The sequence below is a fragment of the Equus caballus genome, chromosome 3 (genome assembly GCF_041296265.1).
Source record: "Equus caballus isolate H_3958 breed thoroughbred chromosome 3, TB-T2T, whole genome shotgun sequence".
NCBI classification, from domain to species: domain Eukaryota; kingdom Metazoa; phylum Chordata; class Mammalia; order Perissodactyla; family Equidae; genus Equus; species Equus caballus.
This window is the reverse complement of record NC_091686.1, coordinates 86,940,642-86,964,022: the sequence shown is the minus strand read 5'-3', so window position 1 is coordinate 86,964,022 and position 23,381 is coordinate 86,940,642. Positions and strand designations below refer to the sequence as shown.

The window sequence follows — 23,381 nt, the reverse complement described above, 5'->3', positions numbered from 1 at the left end:
ATTCCAAACTTTACGTTCATCATGTTTTCCTATATTTCATGAATATTCTAGTTGGAAAATACAGAGAAGTTCTGAGTTGAAGTTCCATTACAAAACATGTCTATGGTACATGTTATAATCTCACTAATTTGGTGTATTCCTCTCATGCTTATTTAGCACCTATTCTGTGCACAGCTGGGATACGGGAATATAAAGATGAGAAAGACAGTCCCTGCCCTCTGGGATTGACAACCTCCCTCCCAGGAGATACACAACTTCATGGGCAACTTAAAACCCTGTGAAGGACAGTAATGCAGATATGTAGAAAGGACTAACACAAGTCAACCATAGGGGCAGAGGGAATGAGGGCATGGTCAGAAAGAAAGAGAAATTCTTACTTTTGCACCAAGATGAAACAACAGTATTTCCTGAGCATTCATTCCCACGCGTCTCAAAGTATGTGTGTGTGTTGGTTGAGGGAGGAGCAAGGCCAAAGGGAAGCAACATAATAGACATTTAGAGCAGGACAGCTTTTCACTGACAGGATTCTCTAGGACATTTGGCATCCCTAGGCATCACCTAAGAAATGCCAGCAGTAACTCTCCCTCAACCCAGGCATCGTGACCCACAAGAAGTCCTCCATATTTCCAAATGTCCCCCAGGGCACCACCTTTCCTGGTTGAGAAGCACTTAGGCTATTCAGCAAGCATCTATTAAACACATACTGCATGGTCAGCTCTACGATCTGGACGTAAGGCACAGTTCTAAGTAAGCAAACTGTTCCCACCTTCTCCAGGCATTAACTAACATTAGGTCTCTGAGTAAACACTGAGAGTTTATGCCTTTTCTCTACAAAGAGATGGTATATTTTCTGAGATCAAACATTGTGCCTTTTCATTGTGACCATCACTCTATATGGCACATAAAAGAACACAGAATTTTAATGTCAACATCAATCAAAGAGGAGAGGCATAATTTATTAGGTCCTGCAAAACCTAACACCTACTACATTGAACCAGGAATCTTCAGGAAGAGTTAGGAGCCGTATTTGGGAAGAAAAATACACAACAGTGATTATTTCTAGGGCAGGAAGGGCATGAGCTTAAAGCTTTGAGGGACCTGTACCAAGCGTGGTCCATGTAGTCTCTGGACCAAAGTACATTTTAGACTTTCGGCAATCTATGCAGCCTCTGTCCCCAAGCTACACACGTGTAGCTTGGTCCAGTGAGTCAAGTTAAGGCTGAGGTAGGATCAAAGCTTTGTAGGTCCTGGAGGTGAGCAGAACAAAATGCTGCCTGAAAACCACAAAACAGCTGAGATCTTTTAGCTCTCCAGGAGCAGACATGAATTTCTAGACTTGATTATTTGTGTCAGTCTTAGAACAGGTATTAAAGAAAGGTTGCCCCAAATTCCATTCTTTATTATGTTGTTTTAAATTGCATTCAGGCCCATGGAAAGAAATCAACAAGTGGAGGTGCCAACACCTCAGATGCATGAGGCTTGTTCATAAGTTTCAGCTGTCCTCCATTATATGGTCCTAATTCACTCTGGATTTGTTAATTAAATAACCTCTGATCATGACTTTAGATTTTAGAAACCTAATTCATGGATTCAGTCAGAGAAAGGTGGCAGATTCTTTTTCAAAACAAAAAAAAGAATGGACAGGGGCCAGTTCCATGGCCTACTGGTTAAGCTTAGCACACTCAACTTTGGTGGCCCAGGTTCAGTTCCCGGGTATGGACCTACAACACTCATCAGCCACTGTGCTGTGGCAGCAACCCACGTACAAAATAGAGGAAGATTGGTAACAGATGTTAGCTCAGGGCAAATCTTCCTCAAAAAAAATGAATGGACAGCTTTATCATAGTGTAGTACATCTCCTTGAGGTGAAACAGGAACACAATTCAGTAAAATTTTTGCAAGTGCAAGGCTAAAAAGGCAATTTAAAAGGCCCATGCATTGAACATTCCGTCTTGATAGAATCAGTTTAACTCAGGAAGTCAGAGGAGACGTGGAATGGTTTGAAAATCATACATCAGTCTTATTTTCAAAACAGCAAACTGGTGAAGCTGGAGGAAGAGATCGATTTCCTTAAGAGGAAGGCTGAGCTTTGAGCTGATAGGCAGAGCAGATAGGAAGAAGAAAATGTGACTCTGAAGGTCTAGACAGACAGATGGAGGAGGGCAAAGAGTTGCACCAGATTTAATACTCTCAAAGAGGCTATTAGAAAGGGAGAGATGTTTTTGGTGGCTGCTAGATAATAATGTATGGCTGGAACCCAAAGAAATCAAACAAAGGAGGAGGGGCAAGATCTCAAAGAACAAATGAATTGACTGCCTCCAAGGAGGCAAGGACTGGGAAATTACTGAACAGAACCGAACACTGCCTTCTTAAAGCTACAGATAGACAGTTCACTGCAAGAACAATTAGGAAACCATGCCTTGAAGACTGAACCTATGCCAAGCAGCTCCTGAGAATAATATTCATGGAACATACAATCTATCAGTAGAGAAAGAGAGTAAATAGTTATATAAACATTCATTTAATTACAATTTCAGTAAGTCCTAAAAGAGTAAGTACTGGGCAAATAATTTGCGGTAATGTGAAAAATGAACTTATAAAACCAACTTCCATCTTTTTATTAAAACCTAGTATGTTCAACTCAACTACAACAGACACCAGTCTATTGAAAATACTTCAGTGACAAGGAATATTAACGAATATTTACCAATAAGCACTCAAAATTGAACTACTAGAATTATGATTTCAGCCATAATTAAATAGTTTACCTTCCAAGCTTCTGTCCACTAATGGTTTCAAATGTTCTTTAATATAATACATATTTACAGTATAAACTGTGCTGAATGTTTAATATTTATGATCAGAGACCCCAAAGTACTGAGAATCACATTTCCAAAAATTATAAGAAGTTGATAATAAAAGGAAAAGAAGGCTTTTGAGAGTATAGATCTCATTGGTCCATCCATCATATTTTTTAATTTTGTTTTGACATCTTTCCACAGTTAGTATTCCCAAGTAATAAAACATTTTAAAAATCATAATACAGTATTTCACAAAGAATAACACCTGTCAATTCTCTTGAGTTTCTTTCCAGCGCTGAAGTTGTCTGCGCTTTGAAAGAAAACCAAACTTATAAATGAAAAATGTTTTAAAATATGTACAATATTATGTATGTATCTAATATGCTTATGAAAAGGCAAACCCCTGGATCCAAATTAAGACAGACTAAAATAATGAAAAAGATATTTTTTAAATATTTAATAATTGCCTAACCTTGATGTATTGACTTTTATCCTTTCCAAAAAAAAAATGCAATTAAGAATTATGACTGTGAATTAGTGATTATTAATAATCCTGTTTTCAGTTGAAGAAGTTAGAAAAAAACTTTCCTTTTGGAAATACAACATTAAATTGTATATTAACAGCCTTCTAAATTGCTTTTTAAAAAAAAGGTTGCCATGATTACGAAGATTACAAATAAGAATGTCTTAGAGTAGATACAAACATAAAAGTAAAAAAAACTCCTGAAATTATAAAACAAAATTTATTTACTTTTTAAAAAAGTTGGAAACAACCACATATTTATAGAAAGGTTGGAAGTACAATACAAAGAACTTTTTTTCTGAACCATCTGATACTAAGTTGTTAATTGAATGCCCTATCACTCTGGAATATGTTAGTGGGTATTTCCTACAAACAAGGACATTCTCCTACATAACCACAAGACAGCCATCAAAACCAGGAAATTATACTGATATACTGCTAGCGTCTAATTCTCAGAACCCACTCGAGTTTGGCTAGTTGTCCCAATAACACCCCTTATACCAAAAGAGTCTAATTTAGAACCACATGTGATACTTAATTTTCATGTCTCTTTAGTCTCCTTCAGTCTTCCCTTGACTTCCGTGATGTCGACACTTTTGTAAATTACAGGCCCGTTATTTTGTAGAATGTTCCTTAATTGTGGTTTCAGATTAAATTCAGACATCTTTAGCAGAAATAGAGGCACAAAAGTGTTACTACATTCTTCTCATTGCATCCTATCAGCCTTTAATGATAATCACATCGATCACGTGACAAAGACAGTGTCTGCCACCTCTCCCTACTGCAATATTCCTCTCCTCCTCCCTCCACACTTGTGTGATCAATAAGCACTTTGTGGTGAGGTATTGAAATTATGTAAATATCCCATCCCTTCAAACTTCTAGTTTATCCTTATTTATTGACATATGCATGGACTCTTGATTTCCTGTTTTATTCAATGGCTTATACTCTGTTACCATCATTATTTATTTTTATGCTCAAATTGCCCTCCACTTGCCAGTGAGAGCCCCTTCAAGCTGGCCTCTGTGTCCTTTGAACATACACCCATCATTCTTTGAGGACTTCCTAGCTTTCTGGAACAAGATGTTTCAGACTCATTTTGTACTTTCCTTGCCTCACCCTTGGAATCAGCCATTTCTCCAAGAAGCCTAGTTTCTTTGGTGGAAAATGGTATTTAAAAACCAAGATCTGGGTGTCCCTTGGTATTCATTGCTCTTAGGTTGTGGCTGTTTCCAGTCTCTCTCAGCAGGCAGAGCTAGAGGGGAACTGTATTTATATAGTGTGTGCACTCACCTGTGTCTACACATACACACTTTTACATCTATATTTATTTCTATATCTATCTTAATACGTTGAAAACATACATTTACAACCCTGTCTGCAAGTCCAATCCCATATCATAGGGTTCTGGATCTAGTTTTCCACCTTTCTATATCTTTATAGATATAGAAACAGCAAGAAACCTTTTTCCAACAGCAAGAAACTTGGCTTATTCTTAGTTTAATGGATCAGTCCCCTAGTCTGTAAGGAATCTCCCATTGTCCCAGCCGCATCTCCCACATGGGGGCCTGGCTCATCCTGTCCGAGCTCCCACATCCTGCCCGGGACTCCCCTCAAGCGGATGCCTTCCTCCTCCTGCTCAGGCTCTGAACTGGCATCCTAGGCCAACCCCACAAACAGCCTCCTTACCCTACTTGGGTTCTGACACGTCCTGCTAGCCACCCCTCCATCGGATGCTCTGCTCACCCTGCAGGCTCCAGGCCACTGTGCTGCTCCTCCAGGCACCTCAGAACCGGCTTTCTCTGCCCACTGAACAAATTCAGGACTCGGTTGTTCATCAAGGGGTGAGGAAATGGAAAATCCAACCAAAGATTTGAAGTCTATAGAAAGCAATCAATGTTATTCCTTTTTTCACTTAGAACCCATATAAATTTAAGAGGAATAAAAGGACAAGATCTGGATGCTTCAGCCTCCTCAGCTATTTTTAAGTCAGTAGGTTGTGAGTGCATGGGTCCTGTTTAATGTTTTATGCTAGAGCAGCCAGACCATCACAGAAGCTCTGCATTCATTACTTCCTATCAGAGTTGAACTATTTCCAGACCTCACTGCAGAGCATTCAATACTTTATTAAGGGTAAAAAGGCCAAGTTGGATAATTTGTTATATTTTTCCTTTGTCTTTGAGAAATGAGTGGAGAAACAACATTTTAAAAGAAAAGCCTGCTTTTAAAACTTAAAAAAGTGATAATAAATTAAAATATTTTTATTTTAATTAAAAAATTAAAGTATCCCATGCATTTTGTTTACTTCCATTAGGGAGAATAAACAGTTTTTCTGAAAAGAAGATATTTCTCAACTGTTGGGAGAGCTCTTTCCAAGGAAGAAGGGGAAAGTTGCCCGCTTTTAGGAGTTTCTGACACAAAATGCTTGGAGAGTATTGTTAGATAGGAATATATATTTCTTATCCAGAGAGCATTTTTGTTCCTCTTACTGACATTCAGATAATAGAGGGAAACTGTTGGTGAGATCAGGAGAGAGTCAAGTACACGAGCTGAGGTTGTCACAAGGTGACCCAGACCATGGATGACGGCACATACAACACAGCTCTTGCAGGTCCTTCCAGGGAGCCACTTCATTTCTCACCAAGGACACCTTTGGAAACACTTATAGTTCAGAAAGTTTGGGAAGCTCAGCTTTATTGTTATGCAGAAGAAAGCAGAATAAAAATAAATCACCATAGGCCAGGTTTAGGACTATAGTTACCAAGCACAGAAATTATGTTAAAAAACCACAAAGACCCAGGAAGAGAGGGAGCTAGTCTCTGAAGTTTGTCTTGTCTTCTACACAATGAAACTGGACACAGCTGGGCTGTCCTTTAGCCATTCCTGGCTTGATCCTCCCACCTCCACCCCCACGCCGGGAACTGGTCACCCCAAGTGGGCAGCTGGGTGTGAGAGCTTTGAGGGGCCTCCCCAGGGCTATTTTTAACCCGCTATTTTCTGCTTATAGACTTTCCACTGGGGCAGCCCCAGGTCTGGGGGATTCACTCCAGCTGGGATATCTGAGAAGTCAGCTGGCCTGTGGCAAATGAGGTATTTTTAGCTGAGACTCGGGGATCTCAGGATTGTCATCCACTTTAGACCTCAGGGTGGGAGACACAAAACAGAGCCAAGCAAGAGGATCGGTGTGGACTCTGGAGTGCCTTAGCAACGACCGCTGAGCTTGTTGTTGGGAGAGGAGTCTGTGTGTGCCCTGGTGGGGGAGGGAAGGCCTGCCTGTGGGTCTTCCCAGCGATAGGGCTGCACCCTCCCAGTGGAGACAAGACCTGGGAGTCCCTTCTGCAGGCCAGGTATTCAGAGGGGCTCTCCCAATACCTACCTGCCCACCTGCCTGCCTGCTGCATTTGCATCACCTGGAACTTGTTAGAAAGACAAATTCTTGGGCCCCACCCCAGACCTACTAAGTTAGAAACTGGCGGTGGGACGCAGCGCTCTGTGAAACTGGCAAAGTTAGCCATTGATGATTAAGTAGCTAGGAACTAAAGTTTTTTTCCTTTTTGCAATTGGTGATTATAGCATTTAGCTGTTTACCCACCCATTGTTAACTGTGCTGTTTAGGCAATATGACTCCCACTAGGTTCCTATAGATGACATCTCCCTGGAGCCTGGATTACCACGGTAGTGGGTGTTTGAGCTGTTTTTCAGGAGTTAGAAGCCCTTGTCTATTTCAGGCCAGTTGAGACCACCAACCCATCAACTGGGCCCATGCAGAAGTTCCTATGATAAGTGACCTTTTGATGTCAAGAGGCTAAAAACTCCACCCTCAGGTCATGCTAATGCCACCAATTTGTGAACACGCGTCCTATGAAGGGCCGTGAAGTCCAACCACGCTTGCACAGATCATCAATTACCTCACCTTTCCTCACCTCCAATCACCTCTCTCCACATTTCAGACCACCTTGCCCCCCTACCTCATAAACATCCCTGAGTCCCTATTTTCAGGGAAGTGGATTTGAGACTCAGGCTCTCTCTTCCTCCCCTGGCTGCCTTGTAATTAAAACCCCCTCTCTGCTGCAATCTCCTTGGCTTGGTGTTTGGCCTTCCCGGCAGCCGGCAAAAAGGAACCTGGTTAGGTAACATCTGTGTTACCCTCCAGGTGATTCTCATGCACACTAAACTTTGAGAAGTACTGGCCTCATCATACATTCACTACCATTCATAGATAAAGGTATAAGAGTGAAACTTTATCCTTACCAAACCCACATAGAGCACATTTTTAAAAAATTAGTAGACATTATGTTTTAGCACATTTTCAGATTTATGACAACATTGAGCAGATAGTAGAGAAACTGTAATCTTTTCTAAACCTTTTTTCTCCTATGTACTGTGCCCTAATGTGAAAAACCTTTCTCCCCTGTTCATCCTCAAGGGCAGTGTTAAGACACCAGCTGAGTTTTGCTATCAAAGGCTGCGATCGAGTCAGAGTAGGAAACAGATCCCAGTGCTCAGCAAGGATGGCAGTGATGCACACCAACCCTAGGAACGACTGGACATGGGTACCTTAGGCCAAGCTGGGATGAAGCCAATTGCAATTGTCTAAGATGATGTAGCCAGGGGAACGCCCTCTCAAAACAGTCTTGGAAATGATGTTAATATTAGAGTATTCGCAATGAATTAGTTTCCTACAGCTGCTGTAACAAATTACCATAGTGGATCACAACAACACAAATTTATTCTCTTGTAATTCTGGAGGTCGGAAGTCTGAAATCAGTTTCACTGAGCTGAAGTCAAGACGTCGTCAGGTCGGCTTCCTTCTGAAGGCTCTGAGGGGAAGATCTGTTTCCTTGCCTTTTTCAGGTTAGTGGCTGCCTGTCTGTATTTCTTGGCTAGTGGCCCTTCCCGCATCTTGAAAGTACATCTCTGCAATCTCTACATCCATCATCTCATTGCCTTCTCCTCTGACTCCGACGCTCCCACCTTCCTCTTATAAGGACATTGTGATTACATCAGGTCCTCCCAGATAGTCCACAATAATCTCCCCATCTCAAAATCTTAACTAATCACACCTGCAAAGTCCCTTTTGCCATATAAGGTGGCATTCACAGGTCCCAGGGATTGGAACATGGATATATTTGAGGAGCCATCATTCAACCTCCAGATGGCCCTGTACTATCCAATACACTAGACACTAGCCACATGTGGTTATTGAGCGCTTGAAATGCAACCCATTGAATTGAGATGTACTGTAAGAATATTGAAATTTGAAGACTTATTATGGAAAAAATAAGGTAATATATTTCATTAATAATTTTTATATTGGTTCCATCTTAAAATGATAAAATCTTGGATATAGTGAGTAATATAAAATATATTATTAAAATTAATCTATTTCTTTTTTGCTTTTTCAAATGTAGCTACTAGACAGTTTTAAATTACACATGTGGCCAATATTATATTTCTATTGGGCAGTGCTGCTATAGACCACAAAGGAAGCAGGATGATGTTAAATTTCAATTGTCCTATTTTTGTCTTGCTCATGCTTATAAGAAAGCCTAGCCTTTGAAAGCAATATTTCTTCTTTCAACCTTCTCTAGGGAGAGCAACTGACTACATAGAATTGAGATTTCAAATCAAGAAGGATATTATGTAGGGACACGCACAACTAAATTCTCCACTGGAAAACAGTAACCAAAAAAAAAAAAAAAAACCCCACGTTTATCTAGCAACTTGTATTCTTACAAAGCACTTTTATAAAGCATTATTTCACTGAATCTTCCATCACAATCCTATAAAAGGGATATTGTTACCATTTTGCAGAGAAGGAAACTGAGCCTAAGGGAAATTTACTTGCTGGAGGAGCACCCAGCTAATAAGTGATGAGCAAGAACCCCAGCCAGGTCTGCAGGCCTCAGTGCCCAGGGCTGCCTGAAGTTTATTTCCTGGCTTGGCTTTAATGATTTCAGCAAGCTCACTCTACTTTCTGAATTATTTCATATCCAAACTTCCTAAATTTCAGAGATCCCAGAATTCTCCCTCTTTACCTGAAAATTTTGTTCCTTTGCTACTCTGAACACATTTTTATTATTTTTTATTTCCTAACTGAATGCAGAGGGGTGTCCATCCTGCTAGTTATTTAAGGAACAGGATTTTTCTCCTGTGTCAAACTCCTCCCCGGCTGCACCCGGAGGTGTACCTGGCTCCCAACTTGATCGTGGGCCATCTGTTGGAAGGCCTCCATTGACTGGCTCTCCCCATTCTTCCACCACCCACAAGCTGTATGCATAGGTGAAATGCTCAGTTCTGACCGAAACCAGAGAACTACCCTCAGGCAAACCTGGGCTCTGGTGATCAGATTTCCTCTGATCGGTCTTCCTTGGGATCGAACAGGCAATTTTGCACTTTGGCAGGAAGTCACTGTAAGAAGAATTAGCAAAGATCCACAAAGAGGGAAGCAGACTTCCAGGTCCTCTAGGCTGCCCCTTAGCCAGGCAGTGCTTCTCAACTGTCGGAAAGAGAAGAGAGAGAAAACAAGTAGAAGAGGACAACGGGCTGCTCGTTTTCTCTGCCATGTTAAAATTTCAGCTTCGAGATCTAGCAAGGCCCTTAGACGGTGTCTAGTACAAAGACCTCATTTTACACATGAGGAAACCGGGATCCAAAAGGTTAACTGACTTCTGTAAAGTCTCACAGCAATTTAGTATCAGATAAAGACTGGAACTCCCATTTCTGATTTTGTTCAACTTGGACAAAATTGTTTTAAAGGATGACTGAAAACTATTAAGTAAAATAATGTAGCCTTGATTTGCAAACCACACTACAGAGGAGCGGCATCTTGCTTGCAGGATGAGGCTCTGACATAGGCACACAAAGGTGAAAAATCAGATAGTCAAAATAATCCTTGAAAATCCTTAGGAAAGTGCCACAGTGGAGATCAATATAACTTCTACCAATAAATCCCTGATGGTCAGTTTTTCCAGAGATGGGACAGGCTCATCAGTGGAGTACCAGATTAATTGGCTTGAGGTTAGGGAACAAAAAGGCACCGATCTTTAAACACAGCTTCACAGGTAAGACTGCAAGATGGATACAAAAAAAAGGCACCAGGGCTCTAAACTAACAGAGATTCCCTTCTCTTATCTGATGCTTTCACTCCAGGGCACTGAAGAGAATGACAGGCAAAGTGACTCATACTATTTCAACAGTTATTTCCCTTCCCTGACTCCTGACTTCATGTTTACTGCTAAGTTAGAAGCTAAGCGTCACACGTGCACAGACCTTTATCTGTTTAGTTCACTGGTGTATCCCAAGTACGGGTCCTGTGCCTGGTACATGAAGTTTTGCTGAATAAATGGATAACTCTGTTCGTCTTTTTGTCCAGGCTGTCTAGTTGAATTCTCATAAGTTGAAGTTATTTAGGTCTAGCACATGGCTCTCAACTCTTGGGGTATTCTGGTGCCCTAGCCAGAAAAACTCACACTGAACTGTTCATAGAGATTTTCCACTACTCATGGGGTTCATGGAGCCCCAGGTTAAGATTTCCTGGTGCTATCAACCTTTAATATGCTGCTGTGACACTTTAGCAGAATGATGCTCATGGCTTTGGAGAGACTGACACCATTTACTTTCACAGTTGCACAAGGACTGTTCTTTAAAACTCTCCCAAGTACTGGAAACAAAAGGTACTCTTCAAATGCTGTCAACTAAAGGCTCAAAGGGGCCCTGGACTAAGCACAGAATAGTGGCACCAAAATGGTCTTCACAGCTCACCCCTGTATTTTCTGCCCTACTCCTAACCCAGCCTGTAAGCTGACTGGCCCTTCTTCACAGATGTCCTCCCGAGCTGCTTACAGAGCTTCAGCACTGATATTGAATGGCAAGATGGAACACCTACAGGACCACCCTGGATCCCCAACCAGCCCTATCTAACACTGACACTGCGCTTGTCACCACCAGCTCTGATGGTTTGGACATGTAGCAATGTACCGCAGGAGAATATTCAAACAGCTGCTGTAAGGTGAGCTGATGGGGGCAACTGCCAGCAGGCTGAGAGGAAAACATAATTCACAGGCACCCTCCAGCAGAGCTCAGAGCTGAGCAAACACTGTTGCAGAATGCTCAGGGAGAGGCAGATAGACAAGCCAGTGCTCTAGGACAACAGGGGCTCCTTTCGAGCAAAGAAAAAGAAGTAGAGACTGGAGACAGGGATGGTGACAGTGACAGGCTCAGGAAAGGGCAGCTGATTCAGCAACCCAAAGATGAGCCATCCCACATACTCCACACCCACATGGAAAGCACACATAATCTCCCAGACCGCACCGTGATTGTCTGTCTGTAAGAATAATAAACATTATGGACTATACTTGCTCTAAAGCAGATTTAGCAAAGTGCCAGAAAGAGAATAAACTCCCAGGGGGGTAAAGAATCAAGGCAGGGGAAGGATTACTTATCTATGCATCTGTTCTGGCTTGAATAGTGTCCCCTCCCCCACCACCACCAAATTCACATCCAGTGGAACCTCAGAATGTGACCTTACTTGGAAATAGAGTCTTAGCCTTTGTAATTAGTTAGAGTGAGGTCATACTGGATTAGGGTGAACCCTAAATCCAATATGACTGGTATCCTTATAATAAGAAGAGAGGACACAAAGAAACAGGGAAGACAGACATGTGACTATGGAAGCAGAGATTGGAGTGATGCAACTATAAGCCAAGGAATGCCAAGGATTGCTGGCAACCACCAGAAGCTAGAAAGAGGGGAAGGAAGGATTCTTCCCTAGAGACATGGCCCTGCCGACATCTTGATTTTGGACTTGTAGCCACCAGAACTGTGAGTGAATAAATCTCAGTTGTTTTAAGCCACCCAGTTTGTGGTAAATTGTTACAACGGCCCTAGGACACTAATACAGTATCTATCTATCTTAGCTAGTTCCAAATATATCTCTGTATAGTCTTTTATTGACAAATAGTTAATAAGCACCCACTATGTCCCAGACACTATTCTGACAAAGAGCAAAAACATAGAAAAATCTCTGTCTCTGTGGATCTTATATCTTAGAGTAACAGGAGACAGAAAATAATCAAAAAAAGTACAATATGTAGTCTGTCAAAGGGTGAGAAGTTCAGTAAGGGGTCCTACAGAGTGAGGTGGAGCATTAGTTTCAAATCTGAATAAATTGAACACTCTCAGTGGATTTTGATCCAAACATTGAACCCAGTATTCTAGTCTTGTCATTCTTGTGAAAAATGGTACAACACATAAAGGTATATGGGGAGAGAAGAGCTATTATTATATCAGAGTTATTATATCACAGTTTCTATCATATCAGAGTTTCTGCTCTAACACCAGGAAAACTATCAGTCATAAAGCTCAACGTGAAGGGAAAACAATAAAACATTATCCAAAATCGTCAAGGCTGAGGGGAGAATTCCCAAGGACTTTGTGACTAATACACACTTGTTGGGTGATTTATGAATGAATCCACTCATTTACCATTCCACAAATGCCCGGCAGAGTAAAAGACCTCAACCAAACAGAAGTGATTCAGCTATACAAAACCACTCCTTGAGAGAAACAGAAGCAAAGCAAGGTGCTGGACAGGAAAATTTTGATCATCCAAGAGTCTCACTAAATTATCACTCAAGCAAAAGAAAGATCTAGATCTGTCTAAGAGAACATTCTGCAATGAAGGAGATGTTCTGTCTACACTGCCTAGTACGGTACATGTGATTATTGAGCACTTGAAATGTGGCCAGTGAGACTGAAGAACTGAATTCTTAATTTGATTTAATTTTGATTAATTTAAATAACCACATTAACTAAATAACCACAGGTGGCCAGCAGCTACTCTATTGGAGAGCACAGCTCCAGAATCACAGAAGGCTGGCAGTGGAGAAAGGCCTCAGAGACTCATTGAGTCTGAGATGGGGCCAGCTCTGTAAGTAAACACAAGTTAGGGAAACTTCATAGAATGTACAACTATTATGTATAGTATTTCTGAGACATATTTATTTCCTTAATCCTCACAGTGCCCCTTACAGATGGTCAGTAGCATCATCTCCATTTGCAGGATGGGAAATCAAGGTTCAACAAGATTAGTTGACTTGCCCATGGCCTTGCTGCTTTTTAGGGGTAGAGCCAGAGATTTGAATTTAGCTTTGACACCAAAATCCATACTCTACCCACCAAGGCACCATCCATGGCACCTTTCACTTGAAGTTTCTTCCATTCCCACCCACGCTGAAGACTCTAAAACCCAGAAAGGGGTGTGTGTGTGTGTACATGTGTGTGTCTGAGTAGATTTTGCAGAACAGGTAAGTCTGGGGGTTACTTGAGGGCTTAGTGTGGATCTAGTATTCTACAGGTCAGTATCCTTTAGCCAACCAGCCCCATTTTCCACTTGGTCAGGCAAAGTGGAATGCCAAGAACGGTGATGGAGCAAACAGGATGCATGAACGCATACCTGTTGACTAACTTAATAAGGCCAGAGTGGCACAGTCAATAAACCCGTCTCCCTTCGACACACTCAGCAAATGTTTCACAGCTGAAACATAGCTATTTCACAGCTTTCCTGGTCCAAGAGTGCTCCCATTCCCCCAACAGTAGAGACACTCAGAAACTCTAAGGCTACGGTCTTTAAGTCATCAAGGGAGGCTAGAGGTAAGGGAAAGAGAAAAAATGATCAGCAGGGTATCTTGTTAACAGTATGGAGATTTGAACATACAGGTTTCAGAGAGAGATGGTGCTGACTCTCTGGAGATACTGGGCTGCGCAGCTTCTCCCCAACCCCTCGTTTGCTCCCAACAATGGAGAAGGGGAACTGAGGGCAATGCAGAAGGGCAATAGAGCAGCAAGTGCCGAAATCCAGATGAAGCTATGGTGGGAAACATGGCCCCATCAAAATAAAACCACAGCTGGTCTGTGGTGGAAGCCCCACTGCCTTCTGTGCTATGGCTATTAAGATTTCTGCAGCATTACGAGGAAGGTTTCTGATGGGAGTAATTTTGCACCTTTTTAAAAAGCTTTACTATGCCTGGAAATATACTTGATGAGGTCAATAAAGCAATTCTTATTTGTCTCTTTAACCTCCTGGAAGGTTAACCGAGTCTTTCATCATTGTATTGTAATCCTATCCTGCAAGGAACCTTCTGGGAAGAGCCCTTTTCCCCTAAATAAAGCTTTACAGCATCTTGAGGTTTTGAGGTTTATGTGATTCCACACCCAAATAACTCTAAAAATAGTTCATCCTAGTGCAACTCTTGGTGTCCTGGAAAGGATTCTGTGGAAACCCTGACTGCCCAGGCCAGCACTCCCACATGTCTACACAGACATCTAGTCTAACCTCTCAATCCCCAGGAGCGGGCTTTGGGGACTGATTCTTGGCCTAATTTCACACAACAAAACTATTGAGACCAAATAATACAAACAAGCTGTTGAATGTTGTGTTGTGACAGTGACAAAAATTGGTTTTATAACTTTTAAAAAATGCACTGTTTCTTCTCATTGTCTTCGAGTTATGCCAAAAATTAATGTTTTCAAGGATCTTTCATTTCAACAGCTTCAGCTAAAATGTGTGTGTTTGGATAATGATCAGTAAGTCCTGACTTATCTCCCTTTCGGGTAGCAGTCGGATATTCCTTTGCACAGTTTTACTTCCGTCAGTTAATAGCCTTACCAAAAAAAAAAAAATGCAAATTACATATGTGCATATAGAAGTCGCCGTAGTCCTTATAGTGCATTGTTCTCAGAAGTTTCTCACAGGAGGAAAGCCCTCCTTTATGAACTGCTGGGACAGCTTCCCTGGGAATGCCCAGCCCGGCCGCTTCCCTGACGAGCTCGCAGCTCGGAACGACCAGGGTTCGGTCCCGGGAATGACGAGCTGTGCAAAAAGCGCCTACATCGCCATCCACCGACCCCGAGCAGGTGGCACCCGGAGTGAGGCGCCCGCCACCGGAGCTGGGGAAGAGACCCAGCAAGATTTGACACAACACCACCTTCCTCCAACCCGTGCAGCCCTCCGTCCCTGCCCGCAAAGAGCGGTCACTGGTCCCCCACTGCGCGCAGCCGGGCCCGCCACAGTGGATTCCGGAAAGCTCCTGACACCGAGAGAGAACGGCAGCCGCAAATTAGACCTGGTTCCTGGGGACTCAGGCCGGGGAGGACTGTCCGTGGTGCTCTTCCCTAGCTTTCCTCTCCCCAGCGAAGGGCAACGCTGTCCCTTCCAAGGACAGGATCGGAGCCCGCCAAATCCGGAGCAGCTCAGAACCTGCGCCCCCCGGCGGCCGGTCCCCGGCGTCTGATGTGCCCAGGAGGGAATGCGCCGGAGACAAAGTTTGCGCGCAGGGGACGCAGGAGTTCCCAGCACCGTACAAGTGGGCCGGTTCTGAGATGCGAACTCTCAGAATGGTCCAAAGATCTCCGGGCACCAGCCGACCGCAGGGGAAGCGAGCGTGAGTCCTGGGTTTAAGCCGGACGGAGACCAAGGCGCGCGCCTTTGGGAAAGGAGGCTTACGTCTGGGGCAGGCAAGGCTGCTGCGCAGTCCTTCCAGATGCCGGGCGTCGGCGAGGCTGGCGCAGACAGGAAGCCGTGGGTCCCAGAGGGGCTGGTGCCGACAGCTCCTTCTGCAGCCTCCCCAGGCGCCCTCGCGCCGCCGAGTCCACTTGATGCGTAGAGGGCGCCGAGCGGAGGAGGGACTCTGCAGGAGACGTGGCATCGTCCCCGGCAAGGAGAGCGGGGTCTCCGGACCGACCCGACTCGAACGCCAAAGGAAATCCTCCCCATGACCCTGGGAGGGTCCCGGACCTTGGGCGACTCGTGCGCTGGGGGACTGGCCGCAGGGGGCTGAGCGCGAGGCTGGGGAAGTCGACGCTCACCGACGGCAGGGAAAAAAGGTGGCTCCCGAGGGGAAGAGGGGGCGGGGGCAGGAAGGGTTGACCCTGAATTCATCCCGACCGAGAGGTCATTCGACCTGTTTGCCGGCAGAGCGCGATTCGTGGATCTTACCCGCTCCGGGGCCCCGGCTGTGCGGTAGCGCTCTTCCCGAGCGAGGGCAGGGGACTGTTTCGAGGAGAACATGTCTCGCTTTTTTCCTGTCCACTCTTATCTTGGTCGCTTTTCTCTCCTCCGCGCGCCCCTGGGAGGGTCACCACGGATGCCTTGCTGCTCACTCAGGAAGAGGCGAGTTGACCCTCAAGGACAGGGGCCCCACATTTTGTCTGCTCGACAGATCCCACCCGCGGACCACTCCCTCCCCTCACTCCCGTCTCTCGGTCCCACCCATACGAACCTTTAATGACACATCCTCCGCAGCCCCACCTCTTTGCATTCCAAGAGGTTACTCTTCAGGGGCGGACGGCAAGCCACTGACTGCTGGTTCCCCCATCTCAAACTTACACCCCGCGACGGCAGCGCGACGAGAAGGAGCCCCGAAAATCTGCGCGGTGGGAGAGTATTCGGGAGCAAAGGAGTCACTTCTGGGCACTCCGAAATCTCCTTATCAAACCTTAGACCATTTTCGTATAGCCAGAGCATAGCCAAGGAAAAATCAAAATAACTGCAGGCACTGGCAACGAAAGGTCAAATTTATTATCTCAGAAAGACGTAATGTTTCGAGGGCGAGCATTATTTGCATTAGGCAAATGGAAACTTGTTTTCTGTTATATGTTTAGTGAGGGAACTGCTTTTGCCAGACTGCCTGAGAGTTTGCTGCAGCTGCAGGGACGCGGGAGTTTCCAGCCTGAATCCATAAACGTAGCCCGCGGTTGCCCGCGGAGGGCATCCTCGGGCTGGACCGCAGGGCCCGGCAACCCTGTGCCCTTCCGTCCTTCGCTAGCAGCCGCTCTTTCTCGGCAGCGTCAAGGAGGGCACTACAGGTATTTATAAAGGTCCAAACTACCTTACCCTTTGAAACCCAGGACAGTCGTGAAATGTTTGGCAGAAAAAGAAAAAAAAAAAAGGACTACACTGCGCTTTTCTCAGAAATTTTTTTTCATCCAACTTCAGTCAAGATCTAATGGAAATTTCAAAAATTACTCATGAGGCTTTTGAATAAATCTCTCTCCAACATTCTGGAGGAGGCCATGCATGGTCAACAAAATTGTATCAGGCACCTGTTCCTTGAACATTATAGCTGAGGGGAAAACGTAATTTGTAAAAAACGGGGGGGGGGGGGGGGGAGGATCTCTCTTTTGTTGTTTCTGCAACGAAATGAGAAACTAGAAAATATTTTATGTATATAGTACAGTAGTGGAAACGTTGATTCCATCAGTGTTCCAAGTGTCAGACTTAGAATCCCGTATCTGACAAGTTTATCACAATTCACAAAAATTAAGGTGTTAGCATGTGGCAGGCTTTGTACAAAACACTTCACATGCATTCTCTCAGTTCCAGCAACCACTTTATGGGGTAGGTACTACTATTGTTTTAGAAATGAGAAAGATTTATCAAGTCGAAGTAACCAGCCTGAGTTGACACAGCCAGCAAGTGCTGAGCTGGGATTCTCCGGAGGCAGTGTAATTTCAGGACTCCGTTCTTCTTGCTAAGATACTGCCTCATTCCACGTCAGCAGCGCAGGGACCCAGCCTGCGAATCAAGAGCCTAGGCGCGAACAGTCAGCTCTACTGAGCAAATCACGCAGTCTTCCTGGGCCACAGTTAACTCGGTTTATTAAATAAGGGTTGGATTCAATCCTCAAGGTTTCTACAGGCATTCTGAAGCCAGGTATGACTTTCCACTTCACCCCCGTTCTCTTTCACTTTGTGCCCTCTGGTGGAGGTGCTGCAGGAACTATGACATTAAAGTAGCTAAATGTGACTTTGAGAGAGCCAGGGTGGATGTCTCCCTTTCTCTTCCACTACTACATTGTGTTCTTCTGAAAACTAAAGCTGATTGCACTGATGGTGTAACATAAGCATTCCTTAAACCCTTTTAGCAAGAAAACCCAACCAGTCTAGTTACCAATGGCATCAGAGTGGATACTTGAGGTATTCTTTGCATGAGGGTAAACAGCTATTTTTATATGCTTTGTAACAAACTTTTATAATGTGAGAAATCATAAAAATGTTAGAAGTCTCATAACATATTTGAACTAATTTAAATATGCAGAGAGCTCACAGTAATCTCTGACCTATTGGAATTATTCCGTTAGAAAAGGTTGACACATTTGCTTTTCAACTTGTTTTAAAGTGACAACCATCTAGTTTTTAAAATACTTTCATTCTACAAAAGAAATATTTCTAGACTTTTGAAATTTTTATTGTCTAGCATTTCAAGCATATATCCAACTATTTAGATGATTTAAAAGAAAAAAACAAACATTAAAGAGATCTATGAAAAAATTAACTGAAAAGTAGTGAATATATCTCTGCAAAGGGTGATTTTACAGATCAAACTTTGGTCACAGATCATATTACAGACCAATTTAGTGCTTAGTACTACAAATAAGGCAATTTGAGAACAAGAAAGAGCTTAGAGAAGCAGCCAGCATCCCAGGATGGTAACAGGCAAGCAGTGGCTAAAACAGATCTGCCACCCCATGGCTTATCTATTTAGCCATTCAATCAAATAATACTCATTTAGGACTTGCTAGCTGCCAGGTGAACAAAATAGAGTTCCTGCCCTCACAGAATTTTCAGTCTAGTGGAATAAATATGTTAAACATACAAATATGTAAACTATGGAAAAACACTTGAAAATAATGTGGGACTAGTTTTAGGGAATTAGAAAGTGATATTTTTAGCTGAGATCTAAAGATGCAAAACCTTTATAAAATAAAAAAAATTAAAGAATAGAGCAAAAAACAGGCAAACTAGACATTTACCTGTTGCAGGGGAGAGTTTATTTGAATTAAAAGGGGAAAACAACATACCCACATCGGCAGTAATGTATTGAAACATTCTATATATGATCAAAGTAGCCTGTGCAGACATTCTGTTTGCTGTATATAACATTTCTGGACATCAATCTCTTACTCTAATACAGCAGAGGAGTCATTGAGAAGAAGGTAAAAAGAACTGGCCCATAAAAAGTTTCAAAGAGGGGCAGCCCCAGTGGCCCAGTGGTTAAGTTCAGCACGCTCTGCTTTGGTGGCCTGAGTTCCGCTCCCAGGCACAGACATACACCACTGATCTGATAGGGCCATGCTGTGGTGGTAGCTCACATACAAAAAGAGGAAGATTGGCAGTGGATGTTAGTTCAGGGCAAATCTTCCTTAGCAAAGACAAAAAAGAAAAAGAAAGTTTCAAATAAATTTTATTTCTAGCACCCTCACACCTAGTGCTAGTTTCTGCCCCACAGCAATTTGGTTGCCCAAATGCCCCTACCTTTGGCCAGCATCCTGCCTAGTCTTCCCAGGGACAGTGACCCCTCAATGCAAATGAGCAAAACCTGAGGTGCCTCAGTTCACAATTTTTTTTCTGATTTGTGAATCAATTTGTAAGAAGTCTTAAAGTTATGAGATTGTCACATTTATCTATATTACTTTAGCTAAGAATTTCCAAGCACTGTGTGCCAGGCACCTGACAAAGTGACAAGTATATTTTCTCAGTTTTAAGTCTTGATACAAACCCAGTTTCCTTTGTTGCAAAATAAGAATAGTAACAGAACCACCTCATGGGCTGTTATGGGGATTAAATAAATATGTAGAGTGCTTTACAGTTGCAGACACATAATAATAGCTAACATCTATTTGGTACTTACTATCATTTCTCCTTGTTACAATTTTACAGAAGAGGAGGAAACTGAGACTGACAGAAGTTACATAATTATTAGTCCAAGATCTCAAAACTAGGAAGTGGCAGAACCGGAACTGGAGCCCGAGCAATCTGGAACTAGACTGAACTCTTAACCCCCACCTTCCATAGCACAATTATTAAGACAGTAAGAAAAATGCCCAAGGAGTCTACGGCCCAGAATGACACTGTGAATTCATTTGTCCATCAAATATTTATTGAACACTGTAGTGGGTTGAATAGTGTCCCTCCCCAAAATTAATGTCCACCCCGAACCTAAGAATGCAATCTTCCTTATTTAGAAATAGGGTCTTTGCAGATGTAATTATTTAAAATGAGATTATACTCAAAAGGGTGGGCCCTAAATACAGAGTGTCCTTGTATGAGACAGAAAAGGACAGAGACGTGGAGAAGAAGGTCTTGTGAAAATGGAGGTGAGATTAGAGTTATGTGTCTATAAGCCAAGAAACACCAAGGACTGACACCCACGACCAGAAGCAGCAGAGAAGCCTGGAACAGTTTCTCCTTCAGAGTTTCCAGAAGGAACCAATTTTGCTGACACTTTGATTTTGGACTTCTGGCCTCTTGAACTGTGAGAGAATAAATTTCATTTGTTTCAAGCCCCTCTGTTTGTGGTAATTTGTTACGGCAACCCTAGGAAACTACTACCAGTATCTACGCTGTGGCTAGGCATGGTTCCCCACTCTGGAGTTACAGCAGTAAACAAAACTGCACCCCTGAGGCTGGCCCGGTGGCGCAGCGGTTAGGTGCGCACGTTCCCCTTCAGTGGCCTGGGGTTCGCTGGTTCGGATCCTGGGTGCAGACATGGCACCACTTGGCAAGCCATGCTGTGGTAGGCGTCCCACATATAAAGCAGAGGAAGATGGGCAAAGATGTTAGCTCAGGGCCAGTCTTCCTCAGCAAAAAGAGGAGGATTGGTGGCAGATGCCAGCTCAGGGCTAATCTTCCTCAAAAAAAATAAAAACTGCACCCCTGCCCTCACAGAGCTTACACTCTAGTGAAGGAGATAGACGACAAAGAAACACATAATACAATGACAGTACTGTGGTGCTCCGAGAAAAAAATACTGTAAGAAGCTAGAGGACGTCCAGATGAGGGTGATAAGGGTGGTTAGGGAATCTCTCTAGAGGTGTTGTAACTCAAATAAATCTGGACTATGGAATTTCAGGCTGGACGTGGGTAATGCTATTTAAATTTGTGCCCCTACATTAATTGGAAAGAAAACTTAGCAAGAACAGAAGCTCAGCAATCAACAGACCTAAACTTGCTCAAGAGACCAAGATTCTGAAATATATGAAAATGGTTTCTCAGATGGACACCTGGTCTTTCTCCTCCCTTAAGAGTTTCTGGAAATGGGAGAGTTCCCAGCTCCTCCTGTCCCTCCCACATTTACATCTCTTCTAGAAGGTAATACCAGTACTTTTGCTCCTTCCTCCTTTTGCTGCATCCTCCCTCTGTGAAGCTCACCAACCTCATGCATAGACCCTAAGGCTCAAGGGTTAGGGTGATCTAATCATCGCCCTCAATAAAGATGGCAACCTCCACAGACCAGAGAAGAGTCATAGCTACCCTATGTCAACTCCAGCTCCAGAGCTTAAACATCTGTCTCACTTCCCAACACCCAAGAATGGGCAAACGTAACACCTGGCGGAGTCACCTGGGTCATTTGCAGTAACATGAAGAGCCAAAAAATTCTTAGAGGTCATCTTTAAACACTACTACAAATACTTATCTGTGTTTAAAATTTTTCACACTCACAGCCATGAAGTTCAAGCATCAGACTTCTTCGCAAAAACCAAACATTTTCAATGTTTTGCTTCAGTAAAGTTCCTTTGGCAATTCCAGCAAAGATAATACCAATTTATCTGAGATTATTTGAATTTAATTTACACTTGAAGAGTGAAATTAACTGAAATACAAACTCTAGGTGTTGGTCAATCCCTGAAAGTGTTTAAACTGAAAAACTTTGATGATTTCAATATAAATATTCCATAAATTTCAAATAGTAGCTAATAAACTTCTATAATAACACAAAGTAAATAGGAAAACAGGGCCATCACATTCACAGTTTTATCTATGCCATTCTTAGTGGCTACTCCTTTTTCCATTCCTTCTCTCATTCGCTCAGATTGAAGCAAAAAGGACAACATGTACTGCTTTATTTCCCTTAGGACAAATTAGTGTAGGTATTTAGACCAAATTTAACTTCTTTTGACCTTAAAGAACTTGTTTGTATCCTCTATCCCGTTTCCTTCATTCCCCTTCCGCTCATCATGCAGCGGTTTCCGGGGCCTCGTCCTGCCACTCACTGAGGGCGATGGGGGGAACTGGAGGTGCGCATGGCTGTTTCAGCACCACCAGCACCTCCACCCAGGGCTTTTACCCTTGTTCCCTTACAATCTTTTCTCCACACAGCAGCCAGAAATCTCCAAAAAGTAAAAACAAAAATATTCCCCCATGAAACCTTCCAATGCTGCCCACGGCAACTAGAACACCACCCCAATTTCTTACCATGGTCTATCAAGCACCACACGAGCTGGCCCAGCGCTCTCTCTCCCTCTCATTCATCAAGTTCCAGCCACGCCAGCCCTTCTTTCTGTTCCTGGGCCAGGCCAGCTTCTTCCAGTTCAGGGACTTGGTACTTGCTGCTTTCCCTCCCTCACAGACTTTTCCCTCAGATCTTCAAATGAAGGCCATGCAGGTCACAGCTCAAATGTCCCCATCTCAAGAGGGGCTTTCCCCATCTCAAGTAGCTAGTGTCCTTTCACCCCCCACTTTCACCACTTTCTGTACCATTTCTCATATTTTAACACTACTTATTACACATTAAATCATGCTCATTTTTCGTGTGTCTATTTCCTGCCTGCTCTCTGCACTCATGAGCAGCTCCCCAAGAGAAAGTTCACCACTATCTCTAGTATCTAGAAAGTATCTGTCACAGAGGAAACAGATCTGCTGACTGAAGAAATGAATGAATAGTTGCGTGACTTTGGTAAGATTAATTATAAGCTCTGAGCAACTAGCCAAGCAAATAAAAAACAGCAAACAGTTTAATTTATTATTCATTCAATCTTCTTCCTCCACTCACTAAATTCTTTCCCACATAAGAGAAAGAAACCTTAGCAAGGACAGAAGCCCAACAAACAGACATGAATTAGGCTTCAGGCTTGTTTAACAGGCCAAGATTCTGAAATACATGAAAACAGCTGCCCAGGCAGACACCTAGTCATTCATATCCTTCCATATTCATTTTAGAGCACAGTAAGGTAATGACTTGACTGGAGCAGCTCTAATTTAGAGCTTCTGAAAAGCAT

At 43.2% G+C, this 23,381-nt stretch overlaps 1 protein-coding gene across 6 annotated transcripts in view; it reads right to left on the bottom strand.

Moving 5' to 3' along the window:
- The window catches only part of CORIN (corin, serine peptidase), a 210,761-nt gene extending 194,175 nt beyond the window's left edge, over positions 1–16,586 (bottom strand). For 3 of the 6 annotated variants that reach the window (XM_001495570.6, XM_070262493.1, XM_014738734.3), the window contains exon 1: positions 15,830–16,393. In XM_001495570.6, coding sequence (XP_001495620.5) covers positions 15,830–16,393 — 564 coding nt within the window. Of the gene's footprint in view, positions 1–15,829 lie in introns of all 6 variants that reach the window. The other 3 variants (XM_070262494.1, XM_070262495.1, XM_014738735.3) reach the window with 2 other exon arrangements.
- Positions 16,587–23,381: the final 6,795 nt, after the last annotated feature.